The sequence below is a fragment of the Truncatella angustata genome, assembly GCF_020726525.1.
Source record: "Truncatella angustata strain MPI-SDFR-AT-0073 chromosome Unknown BKA67scaffold_2, whole genome shotgun sequence".
NCBI classification, from domain to species: Eukaryota; Fungi; Ascomycota; class Sordariomycetes; order Amphisphaeriales; family Sporocadaceae; genus Truncatella; species Truncatella angustata.
This window is the reverse complement of record NW_025763382.1, coordinates 2,186,553-2,214,109: the sequence shown is the minus strand read 5'-3', so window position 1 is coordinate 2,214,109 and position 27,557 is coordinate 2,186,553. Positions and strand designations below refer to the sequence as shown.

Genomic DNA, 27,557 nt, shown 5'->3' with positions numbered 1-27,557 from the left:
TCTAGCACAACCTCTATCGCTTCAAGTCGGCCATACATGAATCAGATACACATTATTTTACCTTCCGCGAATGAGAGTCATACCCCTTCCGCGTACCATGGCAACATGGATCATGCTTCCCCTTATATGCGTCGTCAATATATAGTATCGCTTTGAAACATATCGCGGGAAGACATGATGTAAAGACTCACGTTTGGTACAGAGCTTGCAGTCGATACCGAGCTCCGCACACGGGGCGGCCTTCGGATTGCTTGAGCAATATAGATTACAGTGACCCCCACATCAGCCTTTGAGCTCCTTCATGCTCAAAGCATATCCCCGCTGCCTTCGTGGCTTCTTGTGTTTCAAACTACTACAGCTTGCATCTACTGAATTATACCAAGTCAGCATACTTAAGGTGCATGAAGCGCGAATGCGTTAACTAACAAGTCTAGTGCCGGACGGGACATCGGTTTGTGATAGAGCACAAGTGTCATGCATTTGGTTGAGATCTCACTGCTGTGGCTATCATGACTCGCTGCTGATCTTCAATCACAAATACAATTAGCAGAAACACGAGGTCTGTGCATTATGATATACTGTACTACAACAAAAGTATCAAAGAAGATATGATATTATTCCTTGATGGTTTATATGATTAGAGGCCGACTCATTGGGAGATACACATGATGATTCTTTATTCGAATAAGAAAGGGTTCAAGTATAACCATACGAAACTGCGGAGCGGGGGTGCATGAATATATTTCGAACCTATCTCTCATTGGTATCTTCCACCATCTCCTAGGCCACATGTCACCATCAGGTATGGACAGGTGCATCCCATTCCGCCGTGTTGGCAGCTCGTGGGTCTCGCACTATAGGCTGACTTCTTGACATGAGATAAAGCCCACTATCCCTGGGACTCAGCGGCCTCTTCCCTCCACTGCGAGATAGCCTATGATCACTGTGTCGTCTTGTCGAAATTGATATAGGCACGCCATCATCCCTTATTCTGAGATCGTGAAAGCCCAAATCGAAACCCTCATATTGATGTACACAATGCGGCTCACCTATACCATGGCTTGTCAAGGCACGGTATAACTGCTGCTCAACCACACGTGCAGTCGGTCGATCCTGTGGTGCGACAGATAACATGCGAGCCACTACCTGCAGAATCGGTGCGACACCGCGAAAGATCAACTCGTCTTTCTTGTTGGCTTCTTGAACGAGATTTGTCATCCATGACTCGACCTGGCCAAGGTTCTTGTGAAATGATGTGTCAAGTGGTGCACCTCCGCGCCCGGCGAGTTTGTGCTTGGCGCCTCGATGAGCGGCAAACGACTTCGAGGGCCGCTTTAGTAATAGGCCGATCAGCTCGAGGATGACACAGCCCAGGGAGAATATATCTGCGGCTTGAGGATCTAAATGTGGGGTCGTATGTATGATGTTCGACTGATCGACCTCGCCTCGATTGACAGAGAACGCAGAGGTGGTCGAGATGAGTGAAGTTCTGCCATATAGTGACAAATTGCTTGCTGGTCGAAACCATTGTTCAGGGGCGGCATAGTCGTAGGATTCCTTATTAAAGGCGGCCTTCTCTGACACACTATCCAGGTTTTCGAAACTCAGACTTGCCATATCAGCGAGCAAGATGCGATGAAGTGAATCCAATGCGATGGAGGATGGCCTTATATTTCCGTGTGAACGGTTTCTGCCATGAAGATAGCAAAGAGAGTCTGCTAGACAGTGTATCCAGTTCAAAATATGGATTTGTCGTTCGCGTTTAGGTAGTGCCTTGAAAGAAGCCGGTATATTTGAAACGATAGCCTTAAGGTTGTATTCGCCTGGGTATGTGAGCAGCACATATACTGACCCCAGATGAGTATATGAAGCGAAATATGATACAATGTGTTCGTTGCAAATATTCTTGGTACTTCTTATTTCTTTCAAGAAGTCTTCGTGGGACATACCAGCTGGAATATTGCTAGTCGGAAACCTGCGACGACAGAAGGCTCGCTCCGGTACATTCGGAAGTGTTACCCTGTCGACATAGTGATTATGATTCATCGCAGTAGCGGACTGCCTTTTGTCCACAATGTCGATAGGGACGACCTCGTCATCCTCGTACACCACATGGGCGCCCCCTTCGACTTCTCTCAGCACATAGTAGAATTGCCTGTCCCAGAATTTCCAGTTCAGCTTATGGTCGGTCTGAGCAGTAACTCGTTCGACATCATTCAAGGAGAAAGGGAGATCGTCGTCGTCCCATGAGTGGTCAACAGCGGCAAAAATTTGGTCTGGGATTCCAATGTCAAGTAAAATCAAAAATATACGCTTGGCCTTGGTCTCTATCCATTCCCAGTATGTTCCATCTGTCAAACCATCGCCAAAACCCAGGGCTTCATCCAGATTCTCAGTGTTCGTTCGTTGAAGATGTGAAATGACGAACTGCCGTGTAACAGTCGTTTCAATGCGAGAGTTATCCCACCAGGCCATCATGAGTGGATCTGGTGCAAGGTCATACTGATCGAAATGGGTTTGCTAAGTACATCGGTAAACGCAGGATCGCAATGGTTGAAAGCAACGGACACCAAGATATATGTAACTCAGAGAAGGTGTGGGGTCCTATGATTGTAATGAATAGACCAATTCTCATTTGCCTCGTGTCGAGCGAGGAGATATTATATCTTCAACTGGGCTGCCTCTTCCAGGGGCAACACAATATCGTCCGGGTACGAAATATGCAAGGAGGCTGCAAGCAGGCATTGGCGGAAAGCTGCCATGAATATACGAAGAAGAAGAAGAAGAAAAAGCAAGCAAAAGGCGACATCAGATCCGACCTACGTTTTAGGAGCGAGCTGATTGTGAGGACCATTACTTGATGTTATTGGTTAGTCGAAGGTAGAGATAAGGAAACTACAGCTGTTGGAGGCGTGGGCATCTTTAGCGCCCTGCACATTGGACTGGCGTTGACAACGGGTCTAGGGCACGTATCACAGCTCTGTTGCCATCCGATTATTTTCGGGATTAAAAGAACGGCATGACATTGAAACTTGGCCAAGCGTTGGTCGGTAATTAATGTATATTCACGTGCAAGCATGTTGGTACGAACAGTTGTCGCATGCGTGTGCGAATAAGATGCCTCTTGGCATCAGAGTAACGGCTGGCCCTCACCTGAACTACCGTAAAACTGTAAACTACACTAGTCTAGGTACATCGGTCGGTCCGGCAGGTTGGTGGGCAACGTGCTTGGCGATCAATGCTCCCCCACGTTTCCACTCAGTTGGGATTAACCCTTGTTTAATAGATACTATGTATGCATATGATACAGACCTTCTCACATAATATCGGGCACCAATTAGGAAGTGAAGTGTAAAGCCAATGTACACTATGTCGAGATAGGAAATTTTTTTATTTTTATTTTTAAACAGGTTACGATAGGAAAGTTGTTGTGTATATGTGAATTTTTTAAAAAATAAAATAAAAAATTTTATAGATAACAGGAAGATTTGGAAAAGAACCTCGGTTGTCAAGATGTTCTTCCTACACGACTATGCCGTCCCATCACTAGGTGCTACTATCTCTAGAGGGTGGCTGCATGGTGGCGGCCCTAACGTTATGTTGTCTTGAAACGGTATTATCCCCTCGAGTACTATGTAAGAGGAGAGTCAGCCTTATTGACCTTATTTGAGGACAATCACTGCGGCTAATGCACATGCATGCAGGGAGGGATCCCCTTCGATAAGGCGGTTCGCAAGCATCGACAAATTGGGCCTGCTAATGAAATGGTCGTTCCTAATCAGCTAGCCATACTATGTACAGATCTATATTCAGCCCGTGTATTTCGTCACATGATCAACTTATATCTTAGGGACTTGAAGAGGATGGCGTGAATATAAACTCCAAATCGCGGGCGGCAGCTCGCTGCTTATCGGCTCACAAGGGCATGCGCTTCAGCCAGGTGACGCTCAGCATTATGCTTCGTAATTTTGACAGTAATCACCTAGCTGCTCCATTTTTCTCACTGAGCTCATTGCCCTTCCTCCCGATGAATGTCTGCATGCTCCTATCGATACCCGACAAGTTCCGCGCGATTCTCTGCAAGCCGACCGGCAGGACATTATACCAATCAATCCACCGAGCGTAAAGAGGTGCACTGATGTGGTCGCTTACTCCCAAATCGATGGCAGCGATGACTTCTTTCGCTACATCAACGGGCTCCACGGTTGGCGCGATGAACGAGTTGGGGGATTGTACACCATAGAAAAGTGGCGTGCTAAGCTGTCCAGGTGTCACGAGAATGGTCTTGATCTCGGAATACTCTCTCAGCTCTGCAGCTAGTGACTTGTGTAAAGCGGTGACACCGGCCTTTGCAGCGGCATAGTCGCTAAGTTGAGCAGCACCTAGATGACCAAGAACACTTGAAACAGTGACAATAGTGCCTCCCACTTCGCTACGAAGCATTCCGGGAAGGAACTCTTTGATAGTGTAGAAGTGGCTGAAGAGATTCGTCTTCAGGCTGCGCTCGACCTCGTCAACATCCATATCCAGAAGCTTCTTGCCGACTACCACAGCGGCATTGTTGATCAACACGGTCGGTAGACCAAGATCGCGCTCGATATCCTTGCGCACCTGTGCAATCTGGTTCTTGTCCGTGACATCGCACTTGTAGTAGGTTATGCCCCTCACATCTGTGCTCTCCAGTTCGGCCTTGTCGAGCACAGCAACCGTGGCGCCGCGCATGCCATATACCTCAGCAATGAGCAAGCCCAGCCCGCTGGCACCGCCCGTGATTACTATTACTTCCTCGCTCAAGTCAACCTCGCGGTGCATGCCATAGGCAAGCTTGTGACTAAACTTATTGAGGAGCCAGAGGAATGTCACTAACACCGCCCATCCTATTGTGGTCCGCATGGGCGCCGCTTCGTATTCCATATGGCGAGCGCGAAGACATAGTGGGAGTAGCCATGCTATGAACGGATGGAAGAGCGTGATGTTCAAGACTTTGAGAAAGAGATCGATCGAGAGCGGCGCGAACCACGAATCCTGCTGGGGTGGTCTGTGGTAATTCATAGTGGGCAGATTAATCTATCGTGGGTTCGTTGTAGCGTGACGTCGTGAAGAGAGTTGCTGGCCAGCAGACAGGTTCTGGTATCGAATATGAGAAAAGACTTCTACAGTAGATATATTATTGGGAAGCGAGACGCCTGGGGTGCGCTTGAACACCATGGGATGAACAGGTATGGATATGGGCTATGAATTGACAGTTAGCGAGTAGCTACATAGCTGCAAAAGGTGCCCGCCCCAGCTTGGTCGCAGTGTGCAGCTCCGTGAAACACAGGGCCCTGACTTGCGGGACGCCCCCCCTGTGACGTTTCAAGCCGGATCCACATTCCCCGACGCGCAGCCCCGTGCCTGTGCTGTACCTAATTCCTACGACTCAAGGATCTTCACGAAAATTATCCTACTACATTGTATCGTGTATCCTCATACTAGCATTGATGCAGTTGGCCAGATGATGCTGAGACTCCGCGTTCCTTTGGGTCTTCGCAATCTCTGCCAAGTCCGCATACCCGCGGCTGGCAAGTTCAACTTTGGACGTCAAATTCGTGCTACACTAACTGGAACCCTTGTTGTCTCTGTCATCAAGTCGGGCTCAATCGGAGAGAACTCCGACTTTGCCATTCGGGGATTGTAGTGGGAGTGTCTCTTTGTCGAAATGATTTGGCAAGGAGGAATCCAGACTGACGTAACCATCCGCTACCTGAGGATGATCTTTGGAGCCTGCCTACCGGAAGCTGTATGTAGTAGCTTCGGACCGTGAGTCAGTGTCTTAGAGATTGTGGCTCCCTTTATCGATTATATGGCTGGCATGCTAAGATAGTTATGTGGAATTACGCGGGGACCGCCAGATTTGGATTACTTATCTTGAACGCTTTCCCAGGTCTTCTAGAAATGTCAATCTAGGCTTGACGATACTTAGTGTCATCCACCAGCCAGTAACTAATTATACGTCTGTTGAGTTACCTGGGTTGACGCGGCTGAATAAAGCTCTTCTCTTTCGAGCCTCACGGTCGCGGGACTGGTGATAAGGTGCAGTCATTCGCCATCGTTGTGTTTCGCAATGTATATGACTCCCCAGTATGATTTGTCAAATTTCGGCGGCTGTCGCTTTCTTTATTTGCAGGGGGTTAGGACAGCTGAGTGCAGATCAAGTGGAAGCAGAGGTAGAAGCTGTTCCAGGGGTTTGGTTTGACGGTCAGCTTCGATCAGTCTGCTATACCTATATTACGACGGTGTTGATCACGGTCCATTCTGATGGCGACGGTACCTCACTCGCTGAGGAACGTCCATCTAAGTCTTCGGGCGACGACAAGGACGTGACACGTTCAGCCGACGGGATTTTGACGGAGCCAATGATTAAGAGCAATCTCGTGAGCTATAGCATGACAGGAGCACTAGATATCTCTAGAAGATTACAGCCAGAAAGTGCAAAAAGTGAAGGGACCTCAGCTGGAGGAGTAACGGACACTGGCGCAACCAACGTAGGCACGTCAGGTGTAGGGGTATCGGATGGAGGCACTACATCCGGAAGAGAAACGACGGGCGGTACCTCGAATGCAGGGAACAATACTGCAGACGCAACGGATGGAAATCTCATGAACGGACTACCCCCTGATGTAACTTCCACAGATGAAATTCCTTCTGATGGAACTCCCCAAATTGGAGCTCCTCCACAGGGAACTCCTGCACATGAATTTTCCACTGTTCGGAATTCCACTGATGACTTTCTCACAGGTGAGTTTTCCACAGATGAAAGTCACGCGACAAAAGAAACCTCGTTTTCAAGCGAATATATAGCAAATTCCGCCACATCTATGGAGCAGTTTGCCAGCTTGGTGACTGTTATGTCTGCTTCGGATTCAAATTCTTTTGCTACAGGGAGCCAAATTTCTTCCCATCCGGCAGAACCGTTATCGATTTCAACTCCCAGCACCGCATTTCAGCCACCAGCTACGACTTTGAGTGAGAATATTTCGAGCCTCACCCAGCCGAGATTATCGATTACGAATATTGCCAGCGTTGTGTCTTCTATTTCTGATGCCATTGGTCTCAGTACTGGCGGTTTAAGATTTTCTAGCATTTCTGCTTCATTATTGACGGACATACTAACCACTTTAGTGCCGACTGCCACATCTTCGACCAGCGCCCTTACAGCTTCCGCTATATCCACTGTAATCTTAAGTGTCGAACTTCAGGTTGTCAATGATACACAAAAACGAGATTTGGAGCTGCAGACAAGGGACGAAATATCTGGCTACGTTGGTGATGAGACTATGTGGAACCCAAGCAATTGTAGTGACGCGACAGTATATCGCCAGAGCAGAGGTCAACTTGTCGCCATTTCCAAGAAGCGAACTCTTTCAGTGGATCCTGGAGTGCCTTATATTAATATGGCTGACTACCCAGGAGGATCAATCGAAACATGTGTGTATTTTTCTATCACTGTGTACACGTACTAGGCGTTCGACTGTTTGAGGCCATGACCAATTTGCTACCACATTTCGCAGACACAATCTTGTTTCATAGTCTATATGGTTTGCTGATAAGAAAGCAGCTTTTAGCGTTTTAGACAACGCCCTTCAATGGAAAAATGAGACCTTCTATAACGGTAGCGCTGGGTTTTGTATGTACATGACAGGCGAGGTTTTTGCTACCTTTACAGAGGCCGGAGGTCCGTCTGAGTGCATCCCAATTCGATTGGTCGTGTGGGCAGGTATGTCCTCCTTGAAGCGATCGACAATACTTGGAAAAGTACCACTAATTTTGTACATTTAGTAAATGCATGCAGAAATGGGAGTGTTCCCATACTGATAACCACAGACACAGCAACATTGTCAGGTACTGAGTTTGTCTACACTTCTATCTCAAGTAGCATCTCGGAAGAAGGCACAGCAGGCGATAACATGAAATTATCCACAGACGCCCAGCCAGCTCTGAGTATGGGTTTGAAGTCTGATGGGGCATTTCCATCTTCTTTTGCAAACAACAGTGAGTCGAATTATGAGGGGACTCAAAGCTCGCCAGGGCCTTTAGCCCAGTCTTCTGCTTTCATTGTTACTCAGCGCCACAGTGGCAATAGCGTGAACAGCGACCCTGCCATACAAAGTACCGATTCCAGGACAGCAAACGACTCAGGACCTAATATTCTCGTTTCTACTGTCTCGGACGGCAGCAACAGTTCAGACCCAGGAGAACCCGCCTGGACGACAGTATCCGATCAGCCACCAATTCAGACACTACATGAGTCCTTGACAGTGCCAGGCGCCTTATTTTCTTCCACAGGCACTCTATCACCTAAGGATATGACAAAAAGTTCCCCTTCAAACTTAACACAGAACGAAGGAGATACGTCCAGTACGGTGAGTGACACAATACCAGCAACACCAACCTCCGAAGGTCTAGTCACTACCAGTAGCCTGCAAAATGGAAGCACCACTAGTTCTAGAAATGACGGCAGCAGTTTGACTACTTTGGCGAGCAAATTTTTGACTTTCGATTCTGGTATCGCCAGCATTCAACCAAGTGAGGACCTAACCACACCAAGTGTAACCACAGCCTCAAGCTCAGTACCTGATGTTGTCACGAGTAGTTTATCAGAGAGCGGAATCAGCACTTCGCATGCAGGTATGACGAGTGGTGTATTTGCTGGTTCAACGCTTCTGGGGTCAAACGATGCTTCGGATTCCGCGACACTTATCTTCTCACTTCCTGACACGAGTACAACTAGTTTATTGCCAGCCGATGGGTTGTCATTTACGAAAAGCGTCTTTCCGATCTCTGATGATATGTCTTCAATCATCACGAACAGCGCCGCGTCGATAACCACAAGTGGGCAATCCTTGGCGAGTACGCAACAGGAAAATGGTCAATCTACAACAGAAGAATCAAGCATCTCATTCTTAAATACTGCTGATGCTTTGAGTAATACACATACAAACTCAACCACCTCCGTATTCACTTCTGAATCCGAGACATCTCAAACAGACAGTTCCAATTCACTCACTCCCCCAACTTCTATATCTACCCCTGAACCCGAGACATCTCGAATGGACAATCCCAACTTACTCACTACCTCGGCTTCCCGTGGTATGGCGTCAATCGGTGGTGATATCTCTTCTGACGTCAACCTAGTGACTGGATCACAGAATACAGAGTCTAGCGATAACTTGGGGCCATCATTATCAAATAGTACGACAGTTATTGATGCGAGGATGCCAACTTCCATCGAGGCATTCCCAGCTAACTCGACCTTGGCGGCGGTTCCAAATGGTGCCGCCTCTCATACTTTCGAATTTGGCGCAACCTCAGTCAGCCTTAATACGTCAAACGAGACCATTGTGGCCATCAGTGCCGTATCAACTTCAGAAATGGAAACGACAATAGATCCTAATATATGGCCAACAGGGCTTTCGTCTTCAGATAGGACTCTTGCATCAGTCAACACATCCAATTCTATAACAAGTCTAACATTTACTGTTTCCAGCTTGTCAACTGACACTGACACTCTCACCACAGCGTTTACCGTGCTAGCCAGTATTACAGAGAGTTCTCTCCTCACCGCTAAACTGTCTGAATCGTCACAATCGGAGTTCATTACAACTACAGGTTATGCGCCAGCCAGTATTGATACAAAGAGTCAGTCTTCGACTGACGACCAATCCAATACAACGAGTAACCCTGGTTCTGAGGTAAATAGCCACCCTGGAAATTTAACCTCATCACCAGGATCGTCAGAAAATTTGTCCAATACTGAAGCAGTATCTTCTACATTGAGTTTTAGTACCAGTACCCAAGATCTCGTTACGACAACGGTATTACCTCCTAAGCCCGGCAGTCCTAGTGAAACTCTTTCAAGCACGGGAATTAGTTCTTCGGCGCAGGAAGTAGCGTCGGGATCGCTCATAGGTGCACTGTCTCTGAGTTCAACCACGGCAACCCCCATTTCTGAGGGAGTCAATGTTAGCAATGGAAATCCCTCTACTCCGTCAGCCAGCACAGCTACGGAACTGTTGAGTACGATGGACAGCTCTGGGCCACCTTCTCAAACTCCAATTATTCCCATTGATACTCAAAGTGTTGGTTCAGATAGACTGACAAGTGACAAAAAAACGCCTATGCCTACTGACACGGCACCAGGGCAGGCAGCATCTTCTGAACAAGTCAATAATACGAGCGGTTATACCTCAAATACTGAGCCCGCGGTTTTATCATCAGCTACTACATCTCCTGGATCTGGGAACACAACGGGAGCTTCAACGAGCAACTCTTCATTCATCACAACAATCATCACCGACACAGCTTCACCCTCCGACGATCCAACAATGAGCACAGGGACTTCGGTATCCACTGATACAACCTTCATACTTACGGAACCTCATAGAGAATCTTCCCAAATAAGTATCGGTACTTCCTCTTCCTCTTCGACGTCTAGGCATCGCAGCGAAAGCAACCTTAACAGTCTGGCCAGTAGTACAGCATTTATCGAAGCATCAGGAATATCTGTTTCATCAGCCACCGACAGACCAGTTGACTCAGACAACCAAAGTACATCCATTGCAACAAACCTGGACACATCATCGGTCTTTTTAACATCTTCCTTTACGGGCTCTAGTTCCGAGACGTTCAGTACAAGCACGGAAATCCTGTTGTCTTCAGCTGCGCATACTTTGAGCGACATAGGACCACAATCCGACGCTTCAACTCAAACCCCAATCACTACTATTGTCTCTAGTCAGTCTCTGGACACAATTGCGTCCGACAGTATGACTACCAGCGTAAATCGCGATACTTCTTCAGTGATATCTGACTCAACAACTACAACAAAACCAACAGACTTGAAAATCCAAAGCACGAGTTTGACAAGTATAATACAAATTCCAACTGCTAATCCAGAATCAGCTTCGGATACAGCTGTTCCGTTATCTATCTCGGACTTTTCCACGACAAGCAGCGTCATTGGATTCTCAAGTCTGTCGCCAGGAACGGACTGGACGGATAATACCCCGGCACAGATCAATACCCACATCATCACCAACACAGGAACAACCTCAGTGTCTACCTCGGAGGGTATTATCACTATATCCACAACGGCACCGAGCTCTCTCGACAGCAATAATTCAGATAGTACTAGTGGCAATTTCACCAGTATTACTACTACTATGTTTACTGCCCAGAGCACTAGCCCAAGTTCTTCAATAAGATTTTCAATTTCAGAGGGCACTGCTGCTGTATCCACAACGGCACCGAAGTCTTTGGATAATAATAATTCACTTAGTAGTAGTAGCTATATTAGTACTACTAGTATCATGTCTACCACTCAGAGCATCAGCCCGAGTTCGTTAGAATCTTCAATTTCGGAGAATGCTGCTCATCCACCGACAACAACACTGAAATCAGGGGCTTCCGATAATTCAGGAATGGAAACCAGGTCAAATTCTATTTTCGACAGCGATACAATAATTTCAGGCACACTCGTTTCAACTGGCGGCCAGGAATTATCCAGCACAGAAATGACAAACTCGTCCACGTTAGAGCCAGCGAGTAATGCGCCTTTGACTACGTCAACCGCCAGCCAAGCGACAGCATCTACTGTGGTGACCGACTCGGCTATAATATCACCGACTGACTTGCCTCGAATATCGAGTTCGCAGACTATTCAAAGCAACGCAATGGTTACCGGAAGTAGTCGATCTAGCTCAGAGGTGGAAAGTATGATGTCAAATGAAACTCCTTCTATGCCAGCCACATCAAGTTTTGTTCCTGCTGTGGTCAACACGTCGAACAGCTTGGAAATTCCGCCACACATAAGTGACTTGAGCGGGCTGGGGGGTGGAAGCGCTCCAAGCACCCTTTCAAATTCTTTGAGTAGCTCAGATGCCTCGAGCTCTTCAACAGTCACTACATCTAGCACGATATTATCTTCTCTGACGATGGTTTCGATTCCAACTAGCCTCAGTAGCAACCACGAGCAGCAATCATTCAGTGAAAGCGCCTCTAATACCGCAGATAGCTCAATGGAACCCAGCACAAGTAGATTGGCTCTAGCTTCGTCTAGTTCAAGTTTATTGATGAGCGGCAGTACCACAATATCGAGCGGTACCGAGAATTCTACTTTCGGGATCATCACTACTACGTCTGCTCCGATTTCAGGATCCAGTTCACCGATAAGCATGTCTACTGCAAGCCCTCCCACAATATCCAGCCTTATCAGCACTGTCATAAGTACCGATATAGCCTCCAGTGGAACAGAAAAAACCATGATTTTGAGTTCCATCAGAAACACCGATGGCGGGCAGAAGACCACCGCTAATACATCAAGCAACAACGTGCTATCGTCTAGCAATACTTTCTCAAGTAGCAGCAATATTCTGAAATCGAGCAGCCTGACAGTGACTAAGAGCAGTTTGATATCGGCCAGTAATACACCCTCGAGTAGTAGTGCGACTTTGGACAGTACCTTGGGCCCAAGCGGTAGTATAGCTTCGAATAGCATATTCTCATCTACTAGTAGCACTACTTCTAGCCCCACTGTTCTATCGACAAGTAGTATAGCCTCAAGCGGCAACGCTACTTCCAGTACTGACGCTGTGCCAATCACGAGCACAAGTAGTGTGATGCAAACAGTTATACCTTCGAGTTCTGCAACTTCAGAATCGTCTATTCGGGCTACAAGCGCGTCAAGCTCAACTACATCTGGCCTATCCACTAGTGTATCTCAAAGTGCGACCAACAGCAACGCAGGCTCCCTCAGTCTCTCAAGTTCTTCGATGGCTGGTGGTTTCGTTGGTACGAGTATCACCACTTCTAACAGCGCTTTTTCTACGTCTTCCAGTCAAATGAGTTCCAGTCTTTCGTCAATTATTCCATCAGGATCAACATCAAATTTAAATACTATAGCTATTAGTAATCCTCTTGGGGTTACTACCACCAGGAGCTCTTCCAGTCAAAGCAGTTCCGGTCTTTCGTCGACTATGTCATCAGGGTCAACATCAAATACAAATACTATGGTTACAACTAATCCACTCGGGATTACTATCACGAGTAGCTCTTCCAGTAGTAGCGTCCAAAGGACGAGCAGCAGTATTGCCACCAGCACTACTTCAGCCACATCTAGTATACCGTTTACGACAGTTCCAACGACTTCAACACCGTCTACTAGCTACTCAACACGCTATACAACAATCACAACATTATATTCTGGAAACAGTACGACGACGACGACTGTTGCTCCAAATGGTGCAACGCCTGGTAAGTAGTTACGATACAATAGAGCCTCACCCTCATTTTTGTCAGGCTATTTCAAAAGCTGGGATACCCATCATGCCCCGTCTGTGTTTGCGCCACTCAAGGCTTTCATATGCCCGTGTATGCGAAGAGAAGCTGACAGAGTCTTCGTAACTTAGGAACTGTCATAGTGCAGAATCCAGCCTATATAACAACGACGACTGTTTATACAGGAAGTACGACCAGCACATCGACGCAATTGGCAACCGGCACGGTACAAGGGACAGTCTACATATATACACCATTGCCGACACTGAGCTGTGATCCTTTCGGTTATCTGATCCAAGCCATGATTCTATACCGTGTCAACATCACAACAGGCACCACCACGCAGGTTAAGACTGGGGTAGGCGACGGCAGTCGCAACATCCAAGCCATAGGCTACAACGTTGCGGATAACTTCATTTACGGCTCAATAGGAACGACAGTTAACAATCCCGTCGATTTGATCCGCATTGCCGGCGACGGCAGCAGTACAATCCTAAAATCACTTAACATCAGCAGTTCGTGGTATCCCAACTCGGGCGACGTTGATGAGAACTCGTTCTATTGGGCCTCGTACCGCGGCCAACAATGGTTGCAGTTAGATCTGAGGCCTAGCTCTCCCACCTTCGGCACTACCCTCACGGGCGGCACAGCCAGCCCAACACATGTCATCCTGGACTGGGCCTATGTGCCTGGCGGCGGTAACTATCTCTACAGTCTCGGCTACGATACAACCAGTCTGGGAACCGTGCTGACAGGTACACATACCTATCTTCAGCGTTTCGACAGAACAGCTAAGACATGGGAGGTCCTTGCCGATCTTGGTGTCTTGGCAGGCCAACAGACCTGGGGCGCTGTATACGCAAGCGATGACGGCTATCTATTTGGCTCAGAGAACAGTAAGTAGTCTAGAATTATATTCCTACACCCCAATAGCCAGCGGAAGATGTAGAGAGACCCGATGCGTTAGCGCTGTTGTGGCACAAAGCGCCAAGTACGAAGACAAGTCACTAATTTATCCTTACAACATAGATAGTGGAAAGATATACAGGTTTAATATTCCACCAAATGGGAACACGACCGGCTTCACACCATCCGCTGTGTCGATAGCGGCGGGACCTGTGGCCTCGTCAAACGATGGCGCCAGATGCATCAAGGCTAAGTTCTAGCTAATTAGCTGTCAAATCTGGGCTGCTTACCTGGACTTTATACACATGCTATGATCGCATAAGCTAATTCTATTCGACAAAACCAAGATTCTTCGACTACCTGTCATATATAAATTGTGAAACGACGGGAAGACTGTCCGTATGCTGTACATCGTCATAATTAGACACAAGCATATCTAGGCACTGCGATAGTCGGTACAAGAATGCTTCAACACTGATTGTCATATTTTAACGCTTCAGGATCCCCCCTTGTGAATTTCTCCATTCGTAGTCCAAGAGGAGAATGCCAAAAAATTGCATAGCGGAGAACTGGATAGGAAAGTGCTCGGCGTGGGACTTTAGTCTTAATGTGATGGTTTGGAGTGGTGACGTTGGCCTAGCAACGTTAAGCAATGCGAAATCATAGTGATTGCGAACAGCTCTCCATCAAACTTACCTGTACGGTTGGCAGTTAGAGGAAGGCTGGTGCTCTCTGGTTCACAAGACGCCCGCATTCCGTATGGGAAACTTCATCCTCGAATGTAGGCATGTCGAACTTGATCAAATTGGTTTTTCTTCTACATGTATAGCTAAACTACCACTCATTGCAGAATAATACGTTGCAAAACTCACGGGATGTAAGCTGAAGCTCTCGGAAATAGTCACGGGTCGACATGACCAGGGTATTGAATTCTAGCGACAACCTTATTCGACCAGAACCTGTGCTTGACACTGCGAATTGATAACTAATTGCCAGCGGATTGGCTTTACGAAGACAGTATCCGGACGTGGGCTTTCTTGGTATAAGGCGTAACAACTAACGAGTCCAACGCGCCAAAAGAGGAATTGTGAAGAGGCTCTCGTTATGTCAGCGAAACAAGTTCTTGAGGCATTCATCACTAGTGATGGCGGGGGAGTGCAATCCCTAGACAATATGTAAACGTATGTCTTTCGTAAAGACGGATCAGATGCCAACGGTAGTAATTTTGGGGCGGGGCGGGGGTGCTTTCCTCTGTGGATTGATATGGTCGTGTTCGAACTTGTTCATCTTTGTGCCATTATTTTGAGCCAACGGTCGCAAGCCAGTTTTTAGAACGCCGTCTCTATATGCCTGGTATTTAAATCATTCTTTTGCCAGCCAGCCACAAACGCCATGCAAATGCCATTACAAGAAAAAGGAGGCGAACGTCTTTATTTCTCCTTGGCCAAAATGGCCTTCTCTCTTTCGCTTTTCCTCTCTTCGAACTGCTTCTTGGTGTGCTTCCGCTCGTTCTCTTCGCGACGCTTGATAGCCTTGAGCTCTTCACTCTTGATCTCGCCAGCCTTCTTGACGACCCTGGGAGTATGCCTGTGCCTCTTGATTCTGCGAATCTCAGGCATGTGAGAGTAGCGGGTTGACAAAGCTTCATTGTACTCGATAGCCTGGCGTTGTCTGCCCGACATGACACCCTCGCGCTTTGAGGCATTTGCTCTCCAAAGACGGATATTTCCATCGTCCGATCCAGAGAGGACGTATTTCTGTTATTCTCGTTAATATACCGCTTAGGTTGTGAGACCCGCGGGGGGGGGGGGGGGGGGGGGGGGGGGGGGACCACTAACCGAGTCGGGAGTGAAATTGGCGCAGAATACTCTCTGCATTCTCTTAGTGTGGTAGATGTCTCTTGAATGTCCCTGAGAGCGATTCCAAAGTCGAATCGTTTTATCGTACGATGCTGTCACGAGTTCTTGACCGGTTGGTGAAAATTCCACATCCTGTTTGAAAGTTAGCATTTTCCTTTTCGGGGGTTTCAAGTCTCGGTTTGGCTTACCATGACTGCGGCGACATGATCCTTGAGAACATTCCTGCGGCCATGTTAGCTGTAGTTGCTCAGTTCATGTGACATGGATACATACAATGCTCTATCGAACTTCCGAATATCGAAAATATACACATTATGATCCTCGGACTTGATTACACGTTCGATTAGCATTTGTCAAGCGTTTTGGCAGCATTCAACCAGAGCCACCAGTACACTCACCGCCGTTGCTAGGTTGAAAGCTTCCATTGGGTTCCAGCTAATCTTGTTGGTAGCGAAGTTAAGCAGAGTTTTAGCTAGGGGCTGTGAGCTGCGAGGTTGTCAGTATTTCGAAACTGGTGAGCTAGACTGTAGCCGAGTATGACTTACGTGCGTAGATCATAGAGGACTACACTTCTATCGCTGGCACAAGACGCTAGGATACTGTGCTCTATCTTTTCGGCATTCACAAGTTAGCATCACTCTGGAACAACAAGAGAAATGATTGAGAAGGGCGCTCCGCCTCCGGGAGTTGCCTACCTGATTGAATGAGACGTGATTGATAGTGTCAACGGCGTTGGGCCAGGCAACTATGTATACTGATTAGTCACTTCCTCGATTCCGTCGGGAGCACCACCTACGAGTATCCGGGGCGGCACCTTGGCGCTCTAGGTCGTATATCTAGCATGTATGTTAGTGTTGCCGGTTTCCGGTGGGTGGGCATGTGACTGTTACGTACGCTTATGTTCAGCCCAGAAGATGCTGCAAATGCATTTCGTTGGCGGTGCATACTCAAGGATGTAAAGGCTGAAGTCCCGAGAAATGTGCTCAACGGTGCTGAGCCACTCGACTGATTGTAAGGGTCATACAACTTGATGGTCCTGTCGGCCTGCAACATGTAGAGTGTTCAGTACATGTTTGGGGCAAGACAACGAACGAAACGGAAAGTCACTAACAGCGCAGGTCAAGAGCTTCTGATCCCTCGTCCATGCCATTCCTCTGACTACGTTCTCGTGGGCCGTAGTATGCCAGACCTCGTCCTTTGAAACCAAGTCCCTGGAAGATCTAGGGTCAGTCACTACGGACAGAGCACAAGACGGGGAGGGTGCATACCAGGCCTTGACGACTCCGTCACCGCTTCCAGATGCAAATCTTTCTTCGGACCGGGGGTCTTTTGCGAGACAGTATACGCCATCGACGTGGCCATCGCCTAGCTGAGCGAGAAAGGGCTGGGCGAACATGCGATCCATCTTGGTTGCGTTCAAGGCCCTGGTGTACTCGCGGGCACGCTCGAACTAGAGTCGCCGTTGTTAGCCATTCATTGCGCCTCGGTCGCGAACATGGTGCAGGGCGGGCGGGGTTACGGGATGGATGGCAGGATCAAGGTTCCTCGGGGTCTTGGTGGCTTTCGATCCTGCCCTACAAGATTGAAGTCAGTAAGGATTGTTGAAGTCTGGCTGGAACGGGCAGGAGGGAGTTGGGAGGGTGGCTTACGGGGCATAAGCCTCGACGGAGCGAGAGATTGCCTTGATTTTCATGGCTGCTGGGCAAGCGGTAGTGTTCTGGGAGTCGGGACGACGTGGTTGGGAGAGTATCACGATATTCGCGACACAACGAAGTTGACTGCACTCAACTCAATGCCTCGAGCTTCCAGTGGCGTTATCCCACTTTCAACTTTTTGGTGGGTCGCGCTGGATGCTTTATCTTATCCAAGCCCATCTTATCCATGCTCTGTTTATTATGTACTGCGCGCGTACGTGCATGTATGCACGTACAGGTGCGTACCGCTGCGGCGGGGTCACATGTGTACCGCAGCACTTGTAGTTGGTGGGCCGGAAGGTAAGTTACCCGCCGTGTGCGTGTGCGCGTCAGAGTGGGAGCCTGTCCGCTGTCTGCTGTCTGCTGGGGGCCACTAAAGGTCGCTCACCCACCCACCCACTCACTAAGCGGCTCTGCAAGGCTGGGTAGACATGCACTGTAGTTATCCTTAGAAGGCAAGCTGGGAGCTTCTTCTATCTAACCTTATGTCAGTGTGCCTATCAATAGCTGACATCAACAACAAAACACTCACTACTGTACCAACAAAACCCAACAACGTCGTGTATTCGAACCCGTCCGCACCACCAGCTCTCAGCCTCCGCGCCAATCCCAAGTCCGCACATTCTATCTCTCGTCACCTACAGCAGTCACCATGGCGGCAAGCATACCCTCTGTGAAGGAGGCGCAAACCCTCGAGAGTACCGACCCCCGGAAGGCCGAAGCCATCTACAAGGACATCATCTCGAAACCCCCCTCAGTCAACTCAGATGCCGCCATCAAGGAGTACGAGACGGCTCTCTTGAGGCTGGGTGGCCTGTATCGTGACGAGAAGTGAGCCAATCCCTATCCCCATCGCATCCCATCGCATCCCGTTCCACCCCCGTCCACTCCTCTATTTGTCCCGACTCGTCCCACTGACCCAGCAGCAGAAAGTCGCAAGACCTTGTAGACCTCATCACAACGAGCAGGACCATCCTCTCCTCCTTCGCCAAGGCCAAGACAGCCAAGTTGGGTATGTTGGAACACCCAGCAGCCATGCCTCGCCCTGCCGTGCTGACACCCCATCTCTAGTCCGCCAGCTATTAGACTTCTTCAACGACATCCCCAAATCTACCGACACCCAGATCTCCATCACCAAGTCATGTATAGAATGGGCCACCTCAGAACGCCGAACATTCCTGCGACAGAACCTCGAGACACGGCTCGTGTCCCTCTACATGGCCAAGCAGTCCTACTATGAGGCCCTCACCCTCATCAACGGCCTGCTGAAGGAGCTCAAGCGTCTCGACGACAAGCTGGTTCTCGTCGAAGTCCAGCTCCTAGAATCTAGAGTATACCACGCCCTGGGTAACACATCCAAGGCTCGCGCAGCCCTTACCAGTGCCCGCACGAGCGCCGCCTCAGTCTACACCCCGCCTCTTCTCCAAGCCAACCTGGACATGCAGTCTGGCATGTTGCACACCATGGACCAAGACTTCAACACGGCCTTTTCCTACTTCATCGAGGCTCTCGACGGATACCACACCCAGGATGAAACTGCCAAGGCAACCGCAGCTCTTCAGTACATGCTGCTGTGCAAGATTATGTTGAACCTTGCCGACGATGTCAACAACCTCATGGCCTCAAAGCAGGCCCAGAAGTACGCCGGCCAGAACCTTGAGGCAATGAAGGCCATTGCGCGAGCACACAACAACCGCAGTCTTGAGGAGTATGAGCGCGCCCTGGGTGCCTACAAGTACGAGCTCGGCTCCGATGCCTTCATCCGCAACCACCTGCGACGTCTTTACGACACCATGTTGGAGCAGAACCTCATCAAGGTCATCGAGCCTTTCAGCCGTGTCGAGATTAGCCACATTGCCCAGCTCGTTGGTCTTGACACGCAGCAGATCGAGCGCAAGCTCAGCCAGATGATCCTGGACAAGGTCATCATTGGTGTGCTGGATCAGGGCGCTGGCTGTCTGATCATCTTCGACGAGACCCAGCGCGACGAGAGTTACGATGCCGCCTTGACTACGATTGAGAAGCTAGGTAACGTTGTCGACGTACTATACGCTAATCAAGCCTCCTTGCTTGAGTAGAGCTTTGCCCAAGCATGAAAAAAGGATTGTGAACCCAATGATGGAGCTGGTCAGCGTCGGGAGCTGTGCGCGCGGAGATCAGAGAGGCCGCAAGCTGCAATTCTAGATTAGAGCAACATATGGTCATCTAGCGAATATCAATGATAAAGTGCTGGACTGGCACAGTCTGGAGCACACCCATCCGCATCATACCACCCCAGTTTACCTCTGAAAGGGATTGTCCGCGAATTGATCCATAGCACTTTTCCTAAGCCAAAAGAATTCAGTGCGAGGTAACCTGCCACGGGGTACCTTGACATGATCATCTAGAATATTGTGTAAACAAGAAACCACTTGGGAAACAAATTATGCATGATCTGCGGAGCCCGCAATGTAATGACATCATTTTTTTCATATTCTTTGATATGTAATTCAGCAGGGGTTTACAGTACTGCTTCCTATAGGACCAACGATGCGTGTCGGGGCACCTGTATCAAACGCCTATGTGACCCGTCTGCGATGCGATTCTATGCGATGCGATTTCGGGTATCCTGAATGGGGAAAAGAGCAAAAAACCAAAAAAAGAAGAGCAAGAAAAAGAAAAAGGAGAAACCACAACCAAGTTATCCTTCGAACGCCTTACGAATGCCGGTTCCATATGCTTGTGTTTCCTTCATCCTTGTTCCAGAAAGCACGACGCCATTACCAACCCATATATATTCCTCATCAAATTTTCAAGTCTGGCCGCCCTTTCACCCTTGGCGGGAATTTCCCGCGCGTCCGCTGACGTACTTTCCGCTTCTCCTCCTCTCCTCGCCCACCATGAGCGCGAAGAGCCGCTTGCTGAGCGCCTTGTCATCCCATGCATCGTTGGTTTCTTCCTCGTTCTCCCCAAAGGATTTTGATGCTGCGGCGGTGAGCTCTGCCCGGAAGGCCTCGACGACCTCCAGATGCCAGTCTTCGAGCACCATTTTAGCGTCCTGTGCAGCGACCTCGAGGCCGGCGAGGGGATGCTTGTATGGGGCCACAGACGGGAAATACATTTGGAACTGCATCGGATCTCTCTTGCGCAGCTGCAGAATCTCGTCGAGACGCATCCAGTGAGCCCGTGTCCAACTTGTGGGCGAAAGCTTGGCGGCGGCCGCAGCCTGGGGGCGTGTCGCTGGCGCAGACTGGTTGAACTGGCGCCCGGGGGACTTGGACGGCGAAATGGTATTCTCCTTGTTGTATTCGCGCGACTGATAAGAGGGGGGGATGCGGAGAGGCGACGGATTGATGATCGCGGTGCGCGGGTTGTTGGTAGCGATATTAACACTGACGTTGCTGACGGTATTGAGCACACGCTGACGGTCAACACGAGCCTTCTCCTGAGCCCTGGGGCTAAGAACGGTGCTGGTGAACTCTACTACTCGGCCCGGTGTCTTCGGTTTGAGTGGAGAACGCATGCAGGATTTGGTAGGGCTGAGGTTTTTGTCCCAGTGTGAGGGCTTCTCACGAGGCGGTATGTGCTCGAACGATGGACCGTCCGTAAATCCCGACTCCTCCGCTTCGTCACTAAAATCTTTCTCCCTAAAATCATCATATTCTGACGAAGGAGTGCGGAGCTCCTGGGCTGGGGTAGATCCTTGTCTGCTAGGCGTGAACAAAGAGGCAGTGTTGCGTGATTGCCCCGAGAGTGGTGTGAAATTGCGCTTCTGCGGTATTGAATCAAATTCTAGTTGCTCTGGTGTCGAGGGAGCCTCATCATACGTGTCTGCTACGGTATCATTCGATCGTAAGGCCGTTCCTGGAGAGAACAGGTCAACCCGTCGCTCGGGGCTAGGGTTGAAAATCTTCTGTCGAATTGATGGGAACAGACCAGTAGCACGAAGGGCAGATTGAGGTTCTTCGGGCAATGAATTTTGAATGCTTTGCACCGAGCGGGGCAAAGGCTTTGCAGTCGTTCGATGGACAGGAGTCTCATCAACTTGCGTCCTTGGTGGATCATTAGTCGTAGGAGGTGGTCGAGGGGACGAAAAGAATGACAGAATGTCAAAGCCTCTGCCAAAGAAGCTGCGCCGTGCTGGCGCTGGTTGCTCTGGTTCCTGCTCCTCCTCAGCTTGGTTCCCCTCAGCCATGGAGTATTCTTGGACTACCGAATGTTCAACGAGTGGTGCTTTTCTCTTCATCTGATTCAACGCTTGAGGTGGTTCCTGAGGCTCATCAGATTCCTCACGCTCCATAAGCTCGTGAGAGTATTCGACCTCGTAATCCTCTCCTGTCTGTTCCTGTTCCATATCTATCTCCTTTTGCGGTGGCTCTGGAGATGCTTCAATGACTCTCTCCTGTTGGCCACCACGGGGAGGAGCCGGATGAGCTCGCTCTACCTCAATTTGAGAACGCGATGATACTTGCTTTGGCTTAACCTGAGGTAACGGGCTAGCACGTTCTGCATCGGTTTGAGGAACGGAAGTCGCACGCCCTATAACACTCGGAGGACTGTCCTCCATTTCGATCTCCGATGGGCTCCTAAATTCATCCTGGTAGATCAAGCGTCTAGCATTTCGCCTCCATGGACTGGTAATCTTGGCGGGACGGGGAGGGTCGGCATCAACAGCAGCTGGTGCGGCAGGGACAGGGGCTGCGGGTGCTGGGTGTAACACTCCAACTTGAACTTGTGACTGTCGAATCTTATTCGCCCTCGGCGTAGGTCTTGATGCTTCGATATCCCACAAGTCCACGTCGTCGCCGTCATCGTCTTCTACGTCAAAAGACGTCTCACCCGACACTGTTTCCTGTTGCTCGCGTTCAGATCCTCCTTGATCCGCCACTTCTTGGCCATTATCTCGATCAATTTCTAGACTGTCCTCCTGATCAAGTATATCGTCAAATATGTGCTCTTCCTCATGTTGCTCCTCTTGACTCTCTATGACTTCCTCATCATGTCCGTCAATTGGCTCCGTCGTTTCCTCTTCGACTTGCTCTTCTTCGATCTGCTCATCCTGCTCCTCGATATTTTCCTCTTCCAGGCCACTGTCAGACTCGGAAACGATGTCACGAAGTTGACTGCTGCGGAACCCGCGTTTGCCGAAAGCGCTGGAGTTAGCTGCCCGTAACGAAGCAGAGATTCGCCTAGATCTTTGCGTTGCCGGACTACTCAAATCCTCCTGTCCAAAACCCGAACTCGTTTCCTGATGATGACCTTGCTCACTAGGCAGAGCCACCCTGGAAGAGCTGGGCGCTTCCGGGTTGGTCTCTGGGCGATCGATCAGACCATTTGTCTGACCATGCTCAAAGCCCTGATCTGGCCTTCTTGACATCTCGATATGAGAAGAGTCAAGCATGTTTGGCCGGGAAGAATTCTCAGTCTGGACTGGCAGGGCCGCAGGTTCGGGTACAGGTAGTAGAGCTGGAGCTAGATCAGGAGCTGGGAGCGATGACGCGCGTTGGCTAGATCCGAATGCCGATCGTATGCTTTGGGAGAGGGCCATCGAACTGAACAGAGCCCGAGAATCTGAACCTGTTCTTCGGTGGCTTGCTGCTCGTGCAGGTGATCTCGAAAGCGATGATTGACGTGAATTGCTCTGTAGAGATCCTCTGAAAGGGCTTCCCAAGCTGCCCTGCTCATCTGGAGACGACCTATCTGACAAAATGTTTTGGAGCGTACGTCCTGCGCGCACAATTGGCGACAATGTGGGTCGTCTGCCATGTTGAGGTGGCTGCAGCATCTGCGCATTCTCAGCAGAACCGGAATTTGCCAGGCCCAGATGGGGAGAAGAGGTCTCACGCGGAGGGGTGCCAGCCATAGTCTGGTCAGCTCGTGACTGTTCTGATTGTTCAGACTGGAGGGCCATAGTATCGAAGTGCCGGCTAATCGTGTGAGCAGATTCGGACTGAATATTCATGGTGTTGAATTGCCGGCTTATCGTGGGTGGCGATGAGCGGATGTTGAGGTCAGAAGTGTTAACAGGTGCAGTTGACCCTATCACTAATCTCTGCGCATCTTCACCATGGCCGTTCTTAGCGTCCGTGGCAGAAGAGTTCGTGTCGTCAGGGGTAGGCAATCTGTCAGATCCAATGTTGGTGGATCTGGTGGCGGATTGTGTTTCTCCCTCTGGTGATGGAAGATCAGCTTGATCCAGTTGCATCGCTGGGCGAGCCGGCTTAGGTGTTGCAGCAGTAAGAACTTCATCTGGGATCTCTGAGAATGAATCTTCATACATGTTCTCGTCTCTATCTGCGACGTGTGTGGCGGCTGGCTTCATAGGTAATCTGCCTGGCGTGGCTGCTTGTAGAATACTGTCTGGGATACTGGAGAACGAGTCATCCACATGCGGTGCTCTGTTCAGGAGAACTTGTTTGCTCAGAGGCATGACTTTCTGTTGTCTTCTCGGGCTCCTGGTCCAAGAAAGCTGGCTTGAGCCAAGATTTGACGGGCTGATATGCACATGCCCCCTTGGTTCGTGCTCTCTAGCCGGTAAGGCTTCATTCACTTCTGCTTGATGTATATCTTTGTGGTTGGATTGATTGCGGGCTTCGCTTTGAGTACTCCGTCGTAACGATTCCAAGGTCTGGTTGATGATCAAGTTTGTCTCGTCACCAGCCTCAGCAAACCGAGGAGGGACCTCTGTCAGGCCACTTCGGTTGCCTTGAAAAGAGGCTTGAAAAGACGGCAATTCCTCAACTGCAATCATGCTAAACTCGGACGCATGAGTAAGATTATCTTGACCGCTATATGTTGCGGCATCCGCATCGTCTGCTTCCGATTCAAAGTCGCTATGCTGTTCCCCAGTGAAATCATCGAACATTGGTTGGTCAAATTGGCCTGTGCGAGCTGCATGGGCTGGTGTGTCCTCAATCCCGGCGAAGGAATTCGATGGCTCCGGCGAACGACGTAGTTCTCGCCGACTGGAGAACCCCTGAATTGTGTCCTCTGGGCCCCTGGGACTCACCAGAGCGGCACCATGGACTTTTGTGTTCAGAGCGTCATTGCTCCTTTGTAGTTGCGAGCCACCTTCGGAATGCGCTTCGCGAATCGTTGATAACTCCTCTCCATGATTGACATGCGTATCGTCACTTCGTGCTCCCGCTTCGCTGGTGAGGCCAGCTACTTCTTCAGGCATTAGAGCTTTCCGAGGTCTACCGCGCTTCCTTCCAGTGGCTTTGCTCGATGGTAGAGCAGGTGTGCTAGCTTTCTTGGGTGTCTTTCTCATGCGTGCCTTGGGCTTCGGTGTAGGTTCTGGGTTGGAGTTCCCGCTTGCTTCCATGAGCGCATCGCTAGCCAATGTCGCATCTGAAAGGGGTATTTCCGCACTGTGTCGCTTCGCCCGAGACGTCGGTTGTAAAGGTGTGCCAGCTCTCTTCTTCCCCCGTGGACCCGGTGTACCGTTTCTGCTCCCAAGACTTCCTCTGGGCCTACCGCGGCGGCGTGGTGTGGGATCGTCGCCTAAACCGCCACCTTCGTCGTCCGTCAATCCCCTCAGAGGTATAACTGTGGTGGTAGTCTCCTCTCTTCTGCGGCTCAAGCTGCGACTTGGGGACGCAGAAAAGAGGCGTCTGTTGACACCGCTCCGCCGGCCCCGCTCATCCTCGGCCTCGACGGTGACGAGTAATCTTTGTGGTGAGCGGCCATTTCCAACGTCAAGCTCAAAGGTCTGCTTTCTAGGTGACTTGACACTCGATCGGGGCTTGATGCTGCTGGGAACCTGTAGCGATGATTCCCGGTGGTTTGATTTGAGGTTCCTGGCCGTGCGCCGTGTGATTGTCCTTATCGAGCTCGGGGCCTCGTCTCCCAGCGGATCCGGCGACGAACTGAGATCTACCAAGCTCGCCATCGTCGCGCCGGGGTGTTCTAAGGTTGTTGGATGTCGCTGGCGATATATTGCTTACCAGGAAGTCGACATTTCTGGTTCTGGTTGTGGCGGCTCGATCGCGACACACGTGTCTATCAGTCGTGGGGGCAGCGGACGTGTGTGTGGGAAACGGGACCGTCTGACAGGGGGGTCGTTGACTAAAACAGAACTTTGTTTACTTTCAACACATCGGGATTAGTGTTGCCTGTGGCCCCTACTGTACCTAAAAGTACGTACATAGAGCTGTAACGGAGTAATCAAAAGACCAGCGAAGACCCGTCCTGCCGTCTGAAGCGAGAACATTGTGGACGCGCTAGGCCAGGTCGGTAACGATTGCATAGAGAGACTACCATACAGTACTGTTCTGCTGAATGTATGTATGTACAGACCCCTTGCCGGGTCATGTTTCCCCGCATTATCTCAGCTTGCTGAATAATAATGAGCTCCACGTCATGGCATTGATACATATCCTCGAGCTCGGCGGTTAACCAATCAGTGGCAAAGCATATGTTCCTCTGGCATCCATCCTTTTTTGCTTATGCTGTGTCACTTGTGACCATAATGTGTATTCTACGCCTTTCCATTAGCAATTAAACATGGCGACATGCTTTAGTACTCATATTTGCAATGGCGTGATCGCCTTTGGTATGAAATCTAATTCAATCGCATCCAATCGAGTTTCGGCAACGATTCTTTTGGCCCTACCTTGATTTGAAATACCATGCATCGCTCCAAATCATAATATCACTATATAGGCCATGATCCCTCCCAAGCCGGTCTCGTCATAAGCCTCAACATCAATCCTAATCATCGTTGATGAGCTCAGAACAAAGCTTTATCCATCTCGAGTGTCCATCTTCAACCGTATTTGTTGTGTTGCCTAAGTGTTGCCCTTCAGATTCCTTTATACGGTTCTACCCCGAGCTTCCCTTCCAAGGCTTTTCCTCAAGGATATTCTTCAACCCCAGATATCTCATTGTTAGCGAAACATAATGGCCATAACACCCGACCCCGTCCCACGCGGCCCCGTGACCGCTAACATCAACTTCGCCCATCGCCCCGGCCCGGGCCAGACAGCCATAAACTATGTAGAGGACCCCCCGGCCGGCGAGCCCAAGCGTAATCTCGTCGTGAACGCCCAAGACGTCATCATCGAGGATATCCGGGGCCGGGAATCGCAGTTCAACCTAGACACGGACGCCTTCGCCGCCATCTCGGGCGTGCCGCCGTCCGCGGAGAGAGACTTTGTAGACGATGCCAGCATCGCGGCCAACTATTACCCGGAGGTGGAGCAGTTCCTGCTGGACCGCATCCCCGGCAGCAACCGCATTTTCATCTTCGACCACACGATCCGGCGTGCCGGCCCGGACGCCAAGCGCCAGGCCGTGCTGAACGCGCACATTGATCAGACGCCCGTGTCGGCGCCGCAGCGGGTGCGCAAGCACCTGCCCGATGAAGCTGAACGGCTCCTGCAGGGCCGCTTTCGCATTGTGAACGTGTGGAGATCTCTGAACAAAGGTCCTGTGGAATCGACCCCGTTGGCTTTTGCCAGTTCATCAACGTTCAGGACCGAGGATGCCGTTCCGGTGGAGCACAGGTACCCAAATGGGTATACGGGGCAGACCGCCGCGATTGCTCATAACGCGGGCCAGAAATGGTATTATTGGAGCGGCATGACTGGTAACGAGAGGCTGTTGCTCGAATGCTTTGATTCTGAAGGAATTAAGGATGGCTCAGGGGTAAAGGGGGGCCGTGTGCCACACACAGCATTTGTGGACCCACGGACTCGGGATGGAGCCGAGGGACGGGAGAGTATAGAGGTTCGAGCTCTGGTTTTCGGGCCATGATAGTCATGATTTACCAAGGCATGCATATAGATGGAACATGGTGGTATTG

The 27,557-nt window shown here is 49.9% G+C and overlaps 7 protein-coding genes across 7 annotated transcripts; 3 read left to right on the top strand and 4 right to left on the bottom strand.

The window, feature by feature from the left end:
* Positions 1-477: 477 nt before the first annotated feature.
* On the bottom strand, positions 478-2,573 carry BKA67DRAFT_172087 (kinase-like domain-containing protein). The gene has a single exon (XM_046095230.1). It carries the CDS (start codon positions 2,476-2,478, stop codon positions 799-801), a length of 1,680 nt encoding a protein of 559 aa, XP_045961091.1. The 5' UTR covers positions 2,479-2,573; the 3' UTR covers positions 478-798.
* A 979-nt stretch (positions 2,574-3,552) lies between these two features.
* On the bottom strand, positions 3,553-5,281 carry BKA67DRAFT_553390 (short-chain dehydrogenase). The gene has a single exon (XM_046101907.1). It carries the CDS (start codon positions 5,050-5,052, stop codon positions 3,979-3,981), a length of 1,074 nt encoding a protein of 357 aa, XP_045961090.1. The 5' UTR covers positions 5,053-5,281; the 3' UTR covers positions 3,553-3,978.
* A 619-nt stretch (positions 5,282-5,900) lies between these two features.
* On the top strand, positions 5,901-7,585 carry BKA67DRAFT_172069 (uncharacterized protein). Its single transcript, XM_046095229.1, has one exon. The coding sequence runs from the start codon at positions 6,123-6,125 to the stop codon at positions 7,500-7,502; it is 1,380 nt and encodes a 459-aa protein (XP_045961089.1). The 5' UTR covers positions 5,901-6,122; the 3' UTR covers positions 7,503-7,585.
* Positions 7,586-15,650: 8,065 nt separating this feature from the next.
* On the bottom strand, positions 15,651-17,772 carry BKA67DRAFT_590651 (SOF1 protein; the record flags this gene model as incomplete). Its single annotated transcript, XM_046104611.1, has 13 exons — positions 15,651-15,977; positions 16,059-16,211; positions 16,268-16,301; positions 16,353-16,405; positions 16,478-16,565; positions 16,625-16,689; positions 16,775-16,824; positions 16,876-16,915; positions 16,974-17,123; positions 17,191-17,290; positions 17,348-17,529; positions 17,599-17,653; positions 17,729-17,772. The coding sequence occupies 13 exons, from the start codon at positions 17,770-17,772 to the stop codon at positions 15,651-15,653; spliced, it is 1,341 nt and encodes a 446-aa protein (XP_045961088.1).
* Positions 17,773-18,425: 653 nt separating this feature from the next.
* Positions 18,426-19,851, top strand: BKA67DRAFT_655157 (uncharacterized protein; the record flags this gene model as incomplete). The annotated part of the gene is made up of 3 exons (XM_046106700.1): positions 18,426-18,604; positions 18,703-18,785; positions 18,845-19,851. The coding sequence occupies 3 exons, from the start codon at positions 18,426-18,428 to the stop codon at positions 19,849-19,851; spliced, it is 1,269 nt and encodes a 422-aa protein (XP_045961087.1).
* Positions 19,852-20,582: 731 nt separating this feature from the next.
* On the bottom strand, positions 20,583-25,643 carry BKA67DRAFT_655156 (uncharacterized protein; the record flags this gene model as incomplete). Its single annotated transcript, XM_046106699.1, has 1 exon — positions 20,583-25,643. The coding sequence occupies one exon, from the start codon at positions 25,641-25,643 to the stop codon at positions 20,583-20,585; it is 5,061 nt and encodes a 1,686-aa protein (XP_045961086.1).
* A 1,010-nt stretch (positions 25,644-26,653) lies between these two features.
* On the top strand, positions 26,654-27,508 carry BKA67DRAFT_532096 (uncharacterized protein; the record flags this gene model as incomplete). Its single annotated transcript, XM_046099482.1, has 1 exon — positions 26,654-27,508. The coding sequence occupies one exon, from the start codon at positions 26,654-26,656 to the stop codon at positions 27,506-27,508; it is 855 nt and encodes a 284-aa protein (XP_045961085.1).
* Positions 27,509-27,557: the final 49 nt, after the last annotated feature.